Source organism: Heteronotia binoei, chromosome 2 (assembly GCF_032191835.1).
Source record: "Heteronotia binoei isolate CCM8104 ecotype False Entrance Well chromosome 2, APGP_CSIRO_Hbin_v1, whole genome shotgun sequence".
NCBI lineage: Eukaryota > Metazoa > Chordata > Lepidosauria > Squamata > Gekkonidae > Heteronotia > Heteronotia binoei.
This window is the reverse complement of record NC_083224.1, coordinates 168,234,169-168,246,274: the sequence shown is the minus strand read 5'-3', so window position 1 is coordinate 168,246,274 and position 12,106 is coordinate 168,234,169. Positions and strand designations below refer to the sequence as shown.

Below are 12,106 nucleotides of genomic sequence, written 5' to 3'. Positions count from 1 at the left end.
TTGCAAAACTATATTTTAATTAAAATCCGACTTTGCTTGTTGTTAGGTGCTAAAATAAATTCTCTTTGAAACACAAGGAAGTGTTCACTTTTCTGTGAAAACAAAGCCTATATCTGCGTAATATAGCCTATATGTGCTTGACTTTTCTGTTATGTAGGAATTGCCATTACTATTGCTTTTAAATTCATAGCCATTTTTGTTCATACGGTGGTTCCAGCCTTATTCTGACTTATAGAAACTTTCAGGTATCTGATATCCTGTACCAAGTATGTTCAGTTTCGTTTCTACTGGGCCCTGTTTCTTTAGCAGCAATAGCAACAGTATATATTAGCTAACAATAATGCTGCTGTTTGTGAAATCAGTGCGCCCATGGTCTTTTCTTTTGACCTGCCAACACTTCGCTCCCGCACCAGATTACAAATTATCTTTGAAGGTCTCCCTTGACTTCAACAGTACTTTGCCACATAGCATGAGAAGCTGGTGTTCAGGAAACAGGTTCTAGGCTTACAAAAATCCCATGGGCCCCAGAAGGTACTCGCCTCTTTCTGAATCTGGGACAGATTGTGTAGTCATATGTTCCATGAAATCATTCCCAAGCATGAAAGTGCTGCGTGTTCTGACCACTCCACACACACACACACCCGCCTAGGGTCTAAGCCAATTGGAATACCTCTGCAGGTCCATTTTATGCTTTTTTAAAAAACCAACAACAATCAATGTATTTTATTGATCTCATAAACGGCAGACAAAGAATAAAATGAAGATCGAATTGTAATACAGACATGTGGTTGTATTCAGAAAGTGTACATATACTGCTCTCCAGAGAAAACTTGTGCAAAGTAAGAGCAAGGTCGGAAAAACAGCATCAAGTTTGGTAAAAATTGCGTATTAAAAATGCAGCATTAAATTCTGTCCACGATGTATAAACATTGACTTTTTAAAGTATCAGTTGGATACCTCGTCAGGTATTTTGTAGCTTAGTTCCTGTGTGATGACCCTGGTGGTCCCTTCCAGCTCTGAGATTAAATAAATAACACCAGCACAGAACACTTAACACCATAAATGTTTTTGCATGTGTACTGGGAATGGAAATACAGGGGTGCCTTCTCACAGCATCAGAGATCCAGTAGAGTCTAGATGTTGTTCTACCATAAAAAACAGTCTATCTGCCTGTCTGCTCATTTTAGGAACCTCTCTTGTAACCTGGGGCTGAGCAGAGCAGAAACATTACTTCTATTTCTACTTTTTATTTTTCATTTTTGATTAACAGTATGAAACAATAAAAGAACAAAAGGAACCGGTAAATGAACAGGAATTGGCTTGCAATTTTCAGCTGCCTCTCTAGGTGGTGTATGTCCTCTACATAAGTGAATGTATTTTATATGTGCCAATTCAGTGCTGGAAACTGAAACTTTTTGGCAGGATCTCTTCTTAATCCCTCTGTCCATTTCCAGCTTGCTTTTTGCTGTTCGTTGTTCCAAATTAAAATAAGTAACCATAACAAACAGATTGCACTAAAAACAGAATAGCTGAGAAAGTCAGCTGGAGGAGCCCATTGGGCTGGAATTCTCTTCTCCCTCTTCCTTACTCCCACCCCTTTGGAAAGCTGTCTAGAATCATCTGCTAAGTCACTGGTAAACTTTCATATTAAATTCCTCCTTCTCCTGCACATTATTTGGCCTGGTATTAAAATAGGCATTATGTCAATAATCCAGGGGTGGCCAAACTGTGGCTCAGGAGCCACATGTGGCTCTTTCACAGATACTGTATGGCTCTCTGAGCCTCCACCATCAGCCAACATTTTTCTCTTTAAATCACTTCTCCAAGCCAAGCCAGCTGGCTATAACAGATTTCCTTTGCAACCCCCCTCAGCTGCGGTTGAGGGTTTTATATTTTTGCAAGTGGATACAACAGCCAACAAATCCAGTTAATTAATTTCTTTATGCCCTCCCTTTCTTACCAGTGGAAACCCAGTGTGTCTTACATCATTCTCCTCTCCCCTATTTTATCCTCACAACAACCCTATGAGGTAAGATAGGCTGAGACAGTGTGACTGGCCCAAAGCCATCCAGTGAGCTTCCATGGCAAGAACAGAGATTCAAATTTGGACTCTTAAGCACTACACCACATTAGCTTTCAAAGAGTTCCTAATGCAAAAAAGCAATAGTTAAACCAGCAGCTGAAGTTAAACCATTTTCTAAAAATGTTTTTATTATTAAATAAAATAGGGGTACAGAAAGAAAAAGGGCAGAAAAATGAGAATTTGATAAAGGTTTAACATAGACGTAACAAGGACAATCAACAATATAAAGCATTTAGAATCCACATTTCATGTATAGAACATATTTATAATCTCAAATATTTTTCCCTCTCAATCCTAATTGAAACTACATCAGCAGGTATTTAGTAATCTTTATAGGCCCAGTCATTAAGGCCCAGAAGTTGTTTAACATTAGCTAATGTGTACTGAATATTTAAACTAATTTTTGTGTTTTCGGATATTGATATGTCTTAACATAGTAATAATCATAAAGTATAATTAAAAAGCAATTATACATTTTAAGAATAGTTCAGAAAAATATAGCAGTAGATCTGTATATGCGTCATAGACTGATCTTATATGGAACATTATTTCAGAAAATATAATACTGGTTATGCTAAATAGTATATCAAAATTAAGTAACCAAAAAAAGCATTCCAGAACTTTAGACAGATCAAACCAAGTAAAAATATCACTCATTTCCCATCTTTACAAGTTAAACCAATTTAAACAATAAAAATATAACAATGGATGGTCAGTGGATTGCCTAGCTCAGAGTATAAAATGTTCTTGTACCAAGACCGCTGTGATGTCGTGTGTGCACTAGGAGCCAGGCTTCTTGGTATAAAAGAGATCAGCATGGACAAAGGACAGGCTTGTTCAGAGACAGCCAGAATTTGAGAATCGAAATCATCCAATGGCTAATGTTGAGCGAGAAGTATTGGGCTGTACCTGATAAAATGATTAGGTCTAGGTATGTTAATCCCAATTCAAATGCTTTCAGAAAAGTGAGTCACTGACTCTTCTTTCTCTTTTTATGTATCTTTGGGTTACTGTGAAATAAAGGGGGTCAGCATGGGCAGGGTCAATCAGCCAACAGCGTGTCCTTTTGACGCTACTGCAGTGTCCTCTAGCGGTATTTGGGCAATGGTTTTCATATTTTCCCCGCTCTGTGTTCTTAGGTTTGGAAAGGGAGTATCTTGCCTTGCCTTGTCGAGTATTTGCCCCCATCACAGGGTTCTGTGTGCTGGTTTGTGACTACAAATTTGGCGACGAGACAGCCAGGGAAGTCCAAGAGCGTTTCCTTGAAATACTGGAACAAGCCGTTAAAGCCGAGGATTTACACACAGCAGAGGAAATGAGCACAGGTAAATATAGCAGCTAAGAGCCAGATTACTTTCTGTCAGGAAGCTAAACCCAAGCGGATTGGATTCATTCTGATACAGTCAAGATGTCTTAAGAGGCCTGCCTCTGGCCAGTTGCAGTGACATCTGGTTTGCGTATCTTTCTTTGAGTAGTGCAGTAACATGAGGGACCATGTAGCAAGGCATCTTGCCTTGGTTGACCATGCCAAAACAGTGCCACAAGCTCATGTGCCAAAACAGTTACTACTTTCCTATCTTGGGCTGGGGGATCTTCCCTGGCCTCAGGAACCTTCCTCCAACGGAAGAGCCCCTTAGCTGGAGGAGGAGTTCTTTGGATTTGAGGAAGGCTTCAGACTTGTCTTAATGGAGTGGTAGGAAGCAGGCCAGTGCTGTTGCCTCAACACGGTCATTTAAAAACATTGCACAGTTCACATATTTTGAGCCAGATATTCAAAAAAACAAGCCTGTATGTTAGGCCCTGACCTGAATAGCCTAGGCAAGCCTGATCTCATTGGAAGCTAAGCAGGGCTGACTCCTGGAATACCAGGAGTGGGAGGCAGAGGCAGGCTGTATCAAGCCATTCCTCTGAACATCCTCCATGCCTCAGTAGGGGTTGCCAGAAGTCACCACGACTTCCAAGCATGCACACACACACTCTTAAGAAAAAAATACCAAAATTAAAGATGAATAAAAAGCAAATAACAAGCCTGTGAGTTAGATTTTCATCTTCCAAAATGGATAGCAGTGCAAGTGAGAGTATAGCACAAAATGTCTTAAGTTAGTGCTGTAAACAGTCTTTATTGAAAAATAACCAGTGAGTCTGAATGCATTTTGAGCTGCATAAATTCTCTAGGGGGGTTTTCAGGGGGGGCGGGGAGCAGGGACTTAACATTCTTCTCTTAAACCTTCCCATAGAAACTGAATAAAATCCATGCCCTGGAGGAATTTCACCTTTAAAAGGTGCTGATTGTGATTTTATACAAAGGTAGCCCAAACTTCTGCATTTGCAAGATCCAGTAAAGAACAATTGATTTTGCAGGTCAGATCACATGCTTAACATGTAATTGTTTTTGTGGTAAAAGAGCTTGGGAGAGTAGCATTGACAGCTTTGTGTCCATGGACCATTACAAGCTCTGCACAGGCTCTAAGGACTGATAGAACAGTTCTTAAGGTAAACCTGTTGCTTTTTCATGGCCGAGTGTCCCACTGAGCCTGAAGACTGGCATGCAAAAAGCTCTTCATTATTAGATTTTGTAGTTGCAAAGGTCTGGACTGCTTGTGTACCTAATGGGCTAACCAAATTTGAGTGTTCCGGAAAACATGTGGTTTTAGTGAATAGGCAATCATAATAGTTCTCAGTCTCTTGCCGATTGTTGTACATGGTAATGTAATTGTTTGCACTGGTTGCTCAAGCTGAAATACGCATTGTCCTTCACAGAATCTGTCAAGCAGGAGGAAGTGTGGGGCACATAATAGACTATTCTTAGGGGAGGGCTTGTTTGCTTTTCATTACCCATAGTTTTTGTAGGTTTGGAAGTGCCTTGAACTGATTATGTACACAGGCGTCTCAAGTAAATGGCATCGTTTACTGCTTTGATTCATCTGAAGCCTGTTTGTATTTGCTCCTGGCCCTGGTGGTGGTATGTGATAGAAGAGTGTGGGCAAGAGAAGCACTGCATTCTGCCTTGATTCAGTCTGTGGGCATTCCTTTAGCTGATGAAAGGTAGCTGACAGTGACTGATTGGAAGATTGGTTATGTATGCAGTTTGGTTATGTATACAGATAGGAGAATTCCAGGTGTTGGTCAACTTATCTGTTGTTCTGTTCTTGCCTAAAGCAAACTTTATGGGAATCTAGTGTCATTTTTCAGAGCCCCATGGCGCAGAGTGGTAAAGCTGCAGTACTGTAGTGCTCTGCTCACGACTTGAGTTCGATCCCGGTGAAAGCCAGGTTCAGGTAGCCAGCTCAAGGTTGACTCAGCCTTCCATCCTTCCGAGATCAGTAAAATGTGTACCCAGCTTGCTGGGGGTGGTGGTGGGAAGTGTAGATGGCTGGGGAAGGCAATGGCAAACCACCCCATTAAAAAGTCTGCCGTGAAAATATCATGATGTGACGTCACTCCAGAGTCGGAGATGACTGGTGCTTGCACAGGGGATTACCTTTACTTTTTTAGTGTCGTTCTTAAACTCCTGCCGGTGTGGTTGCTGTATGCACTGTGGTTGTTTCCATGGACAGTTTTTTTGGGTAGCATGTGATTTTTTGGGGGTAGCATCTAGCGTACAACACAAGCTGTGAACCTTCCAAAGTGTCAAGTATTGCTTACATGGACAGAAGTCTTTTATGCAAATCTAGTCTGACTTGGGAGGAAGTATGCTTGTTGAGATATGTGCCAATAGAGACCTGAGGGGTCTTTGTATGTTTTGGTTATTTCCCTTCTTGCAAGCCAACATTAATTACATGACACACTGTTCTAAATTATTCAAATTCTGGGAGGTTTCCATTTTCAGAGATACCGCCCAGTTCAGTTTTGTGTCCTAGACTTATATTTCAGTGGTTCTGGTATATAGAATAAGGCCCACAGCTTTACGTATCCTATGGAATAAAAACTGCCATCTCTATGAGATATCATGATGTGAGACGGCTAGGCTGGGCAGTATGTGACGACATGGCAATCTGAGTGCTGTTGAGTTGTCTGCTTATACAATGTTTTTATTGTATTTTATTGTTTTATCATATGTTGTACTCCACCTTGAGCCCTACGGGGAATGGGCAGAATAGAAATACACTTAAATAAATACATAAATATCCCCTCTAAATTCTGCAAATTGGTTCTTTTCATTCATCTTACTTGTATCTTCTTGCTTCCAAAATGGAGTATCTAAATAGCGTTGACAAGGGTTTGTGTTCTAGAGACAGGAAGGGAGGAGGCAGGGTGAGAATGGAATTGGTGACCAAATCTAGTTCTTCTGCTTCCTTTCTCATACAGTTGAAGTAATCCCAGCAAAGGAATTTCCAGATGACATTCAACACAAACAGTTGACAAAACAAACACTGTTGCTGAAACTTCACCAAAACATAGGTATGTAGACTCTAGCAAGTGCTCTTGTAAACACAGAAGAAGACGGAAACAGGATACAAGATGACCTTGACAGGCTGGAAAACTGGGCTAAAATCAGTAAAATGAATTTTAACATGGATAAATGTAAAGTTCTGCATTTAGGTAGGAAAAATCCAATGCATGGTTATAGGATGGGGGAGACTTGTCTTAGCAGTAGTATGTGCGAAAAGGATCTAGGGGTCTTAGTGGATCATACGCTGAACATGAGTCAAAAGTGTGATGCGGTGGCTAAAAAGGCAAATACAATTTTGGGCTGTATCAACAGAAGTATAGTGTCCAGATCATGTGATGTGATGGTATTGCTTTATTCTGCTCTGGTAAGACCTCACCTGGAGTTTTGTGTTCAGTTTTGGGCATCACGTTTTAAGAAGGATATAGACAATCTGGAATAGGTCCAGAGGAGGGCGACGAAGATGGTGAGGGGTCTGGAGACCAAGTCCTATTAGGAAAGGTTGAAGGAGCTGGGGATGGTTAGCCTGGAAAGGAGGTGGCTGAGAGGTGATATGATCACCATCTTCAAGTACTTGAAGGGCTGTCCTAGAGAGGATGGTGTGGAATTGTTTTCTGTGGCCCCAGAAGGTAGGACCAGAACCAATGGGTTGAAATTAAATCAAAAGAGTTTCTGGCTCAACATTAGGAAGAACTTCCTGAAGGTTAGAGCGATTCCTCAGTGGAACAGGCTTCCTCAGGAGGTGATGGGCTCTCCTTCCTTGGAGGTTTTTAAACAGAGGCTAGATGACCATCTGACAGCAATGAAGATCCTGTGAATTTAGGGGGAAGTGTTTATGAGTTGCCTGCATTGTGCAGGGGGTTGGACTAGATGACCCTAGAGGTCCCTTCCAATTCTATGATTCTGGAGGTAATGATTTACTGTCTGGGTAAGATCAACAACATCATTGTCTCCCTTCCCTTTTTTCACCATACCTTTAAGTAAACCTTACGTATCTTTGATAATGGAGAGAGGGGTTCAAGCTTGAAGTTTGTGGGAGGACTGCAGGTGTTGGGACAGTGTCTTCCAGAAAAGACTCCGTCCTTCATGGGTTTCCCAAAACAGCTGATTGGAGGAAATCCCTAGGCAGTCAAAAATTAGATTGGTATCATCTAGTTCACACAGTGAGTTGAATGTAAAGGGAAATCTGTACAGTGAGTAGAAGTTTTTACTGACATGATAATAATTGTTTATTTGACAAACCTAGTTAAGTTCCCTATTTAAGAAGGATGCACCAATGGGAGTAAAGAAAGTTAGGAAAATATGTAGAGCCCTATAAAGCAGGACAATCTGAATCAAAGCTAAAATCTGTTGATGAATTATAATGAGAAATTGTAACAATGAGATATAGATATTGGATTTGGTCCCATTGACCAAATCTTCATTTGGTCAAATTTCATCACGGCAGCCCTCCAACTCCCCCCCTCCCTATATGCTGTTTCTAGAGGTCCCCTGTCCCCTAAGACCACCATTTGGGGAGAATTTTGCACATTCCAGCCTTTGTCAGGATTCAAATGCTGATGCATTATTTTCTGAAGTTGTATTTTAATTTAAAAGATTCGCCTGCATTCACTGTTCTGGCAATTACCCTTCCTCAAAAGAGTTCAATACACATGATTGTCGCCTCTTTTTATTTTCGCAACAACCTTGTGAGGTAGCTTATGCTGAGAATGATAAACTTGAGAGAGTGGGGTTTGAACCTGGGTCTTCCGGATTGTAGTCTGATAGCATATCTCCTACCATGCATTGGTTCTCAATGGAGTTAGTTAACTTTCTTCTGGAGGAGATTCTTGTTTCTGAGCTAGCCCCCCCCCCCCCCTCAAACTACTAACACACATACTTTAGCATACTTTAGTGTATATGGACACTGTGTTGTGTGTTTGCAGTGATGTTCTGTACAACCAGTTTTCTCTGAAGGTCTCAGGCTGGACGAAAGGATAATAAGAATCTTACCATTATGTGTGAATACACAAGGCTCATAGACCAAAGACTGAAGCCTGTTGGTGATTGTGCAAGCACAGGCTGGCCTGTAAAGGGTCCCAGCATGATGACCTAGCTGATCTCCTTGCCCCGGAACTGCCCCTGCCTCAAGAATGGTACAGTCACAGACCCTTTTCCGGGGTCCTCTTAAAAGCGACCTGATGGCCTTGCCCTCCCCTGTATCTATACAATGCTGTATCTTTCTTTCAATCTTTTAAGGATTTCTTGGTCCACTTGCTGAGCTAGCGGGACTCTTCACTTGCAACCCTGCAAATTATTATTTTGATGTTGTGGTTAAAGAAGTTGACCTCTTTGATCAGGATCCAAAGAACCACAACATTAGTCCTGCATACCGAGCATTTCCCAAATGGCACCACTTCCATACACAGCAAATTGTCTCACGACAGTTATGAGAAGGAGAATCCATTCCTCAAGGAGAAGGAAAAAAACTTGGGCATGTGCAACTGTTGGACCATCCCCAAAGTAACTCTTTAGATGCTGTCCTTAGAGAAGACAATAAATTACATGATGAGCAATTTGAGATTAGGGAGGTACAACAAAAAGGAAAAGAAATGATAGAGGCACAATTGAAATATGAGGTTGTTCCTGGAATATGGGATTGTAATATTCTGCCTTTCTCATTTATTTTTATTTGTTCCCCCACCTGTCCTGAAATTTTCCTGACTCCCAGAGGAGGGGATGGACTACTCGTGTAAATGTTTTGGAGTATGCCAGATCTCAAAGAGTGGACCTCTGAGCTAGGGGTATGCATGAAAATAAGGACTGGGGAGGGATTCAAAAGTGGCATAGAGAGAAAATGCTTCAGCCAAACATTCACACCTAATAAAGTCTGCTCAGAGAACAATAGGGTGCAGGATTATATTCGCCTCACCTACCTGTGTTACATCTAATGTGTCATTGATGTGTGGACCTGCACCTTATAGCAGTTTTAATGAGCCAGAATACGGGATAGTTTCTGCCATACCATTACTCAGTCTTCCTACATTGAGTAGAGTTTGGACAGGGAAACAGAGGGAGATTCTGGGGTGCTGCACTCTCTGTTTTTCCCATTCCCATTGAACAGTTCCAGTAAAATCTACATATGCTTGGACTACCTTCGTGTATCTTTCTGGGTATGTGGTGCACGCTCCTCAGCTATAGTAGAATGAGATGCAGTTGTCACCATCAACCCATTACTGATTTTGCTGGATTCATTGCATTACCCCTGACCTGGCTGGGTCAGAACAGCCCGATCTCAGGAGCGAAGCAGGGTCAGTCCTGGTTAATATTTGGATGGGAGACCACCAAGAAAGTCCAGGCTTGTGACGCAGGGGCAGGGAGTGGCAAACCAACTCTGGACATCTCTTGCCTTGAAAATACTACAGGGTTGTTGTAATTCACCTGCCACTCGGCAGCACATTATATACACACAGTTGTGTTCTGTTAAGAGACAGAGGGTTACAGATGAGTCCAGAAATATGCTGGCAGAAGTGGATGCTGAGTCACAGTGTCCCAATTCCACCACATGTCAATGCTGTTTGTGAAGGATTTGGGTATGAATGAACAGAAAAAACTGATAAGAGCCGGCATGATGTCATGGTCAGAATATGGGACTAGGATCTGGCAACCTAGGCTCAAAGCCCTGCTGTGCCAGAGAAGCTACTGAGAATAACCTGTGACAAAAATTACTAAATATTCTCAAGGTATGAACTTACATGTAAAACTTGATATGCTCCTGTCAGTGTACCAAGGCAATACATAAAACTGATCTCAAAAAGAGTCCAAAACACATTAGCCCACCAGTTTGCACCCAGGGATAATCCTCTTCTTCAAAGGTAAGGTGGGCTCAGTGCTGCAAAGTCCAAGTAGAATCAAGCACAATATAAACCACTTCCTCAAGGGTGCTGTATCTTCCACTGCAGCTATGGAAGGATGTGTGACAACTTTCCACAAAAGTTACAATTCTTAAATTCTTTGAAGAAGAGGATTAACTTGTGGGGTTAATGTGTTTTGGACTCTTTTTGAGATCAGTTTTATGTATTCCCTTGGTGCATTGACATGAGCATATTAAGTTTTACATATAAGTTCATACTTTAAGAGTATTTAGTGATTTTTGTCACAGGTTATTCTCAATAGTTGATTCTCCTTGCGTGACTGCTCTCTACATGTAGCTGCCATAGAAGTTGGCAAGGTGTCCTTGGGCCAGTCACACCTACCTCACCGGGTATTTGTGAAGGTAAAATGGGGAGGAGAAGAGAACTATGCTAGAAGCTGCCTTGGGCCCCCACTGGGGAGAAAAGCGGAGTATAAATAGATTGTTAATGGATTGATTTTATTTATATATCTGTCTTGTTACCATTACATATTCTGAGTGTTCCTGCTGAAGCAAATGCTGCCTCAACTGTATCTATGTTAATTCCTTTCCCCCGCTGATTGCTTTGTAGCAATCTGGGTTCTTCTGGTCACATACTGAACTTCTTTCTTCTCTCCCGTTTTCTTTTTCTTTTTTTTTTAGGAGTTGTGATAGCTGTGGCTGTTGCGATATCAGCTGCAGCCTTCTCCTTTAACTACTTCAGTGACTAGACTTCTGGCCGTGAGAATCATCCTGCAAACTCTAACCATCATGGACATCTTAAGAACTGCACCTCTGGAACTGATTGCAGTGTGTCACCTAAAAAAAAAAGAAGCTGTTTTAAATAATAATGATGATAATTTTGACCGTCTAGTTTCTGCATGCAAATTGTGTAGGTGGTATGGTTTTAAAAGGGGGTGGGAGCAACCACAACAAAGTTACCCACTAGCAGATAATACCTGTATTATAACATTACTTTTCCAGGAAGAATTTGTCAAATGGGTACTTAACTTTCCTCCTTGCTAATTAAAAGCCCTGTGTTTGTGTGTTTTAAGAGCGGTGGAAGCCGTGAGAGCTGAAGAGGTTTTTCTTCCTCGAATTACCCAAGAATTCAGGTGTTGGCATTAAAACTTAGTGGCTATGACTACATTTTCCTCTGTTAAAGGAAGCATCCCAGGGTCTGTTAGAGCATGTCTGCATTATAGAGCATGTCTGCATCATAGGCTGAAACTGGTTTAATATCTCCCACAACCCATCTTGTCAAAATATTTTGATAATGTAGCCCTAGGAGGAAGACCTGGGAATCCTGAGCACCTTCACCATTGATGATTCCAGCATTACTGGGGCAGAAAAGCAGGGACAGTAAAATGCTATAATACCAGATAGATCCTAAATTGGCATGAGCAGTTTTTGGATAACTTGTTCAGACTGCAAGAGGTCTTCCGGAACAATATCCTGAATTTTCCAGTGTATGTTCTAATTGCCAATTAATAGGCTGATCATGTTCCTTGGTTGCATAAAAGAAAAGAAAAACCCGCCCAGCAGCTTAGCCCCACTCACCTTGATAAGCAGCCTTTGATTCTTTCTCCATTCCCTCAGGTGCACTTGTCTTGTAGAAGATATTTTTTGGCCAGCGTTAAGAGCAGTGACAGTTCACTTCTTCACCCAAAGGGTGATTAACATGTGGAATTCACTGCCACAGGAGGTGGTGGTGGCCACAAGCATAGCCACCTTCAAGAGGGGTTTAGATAAAAATATGGAG

The 12,106-nt window shown here is 41.5% G+C and overlaps 1 protein-coding gene across 1 annotated transcript in view; it reads left to right on the top strand.

Moving 5' to 3' along the window:
• Positions 1-11,398, top strand: part of ODR4 (odr-4 GPCR localization factor homolog) — a 29,623-nt gene extending 18,225 nt beyond the window's left edge. The window contains exons 11-13 of the mRNA XM_060232392.1: positions 3,223-3,408; positions 6,392-6,484; positions 11,008-11,398. Coding sequence (XP_060088375.1) covers positions 3,223-3,408; positions 6,392-6,484; positions 11,008-11,075 — 347 coding nt within the window. The 3' untranslated portion in view covers positions 11,076-11,398. The remainder of the gene's footprint in view (positions 1-3,222; positions 3,409-6,391; positions 6,485-11,007) is intronic.
• The last annotated feature ends 708 nt before the right edge of the window (positions 11,399-12,106 follow it).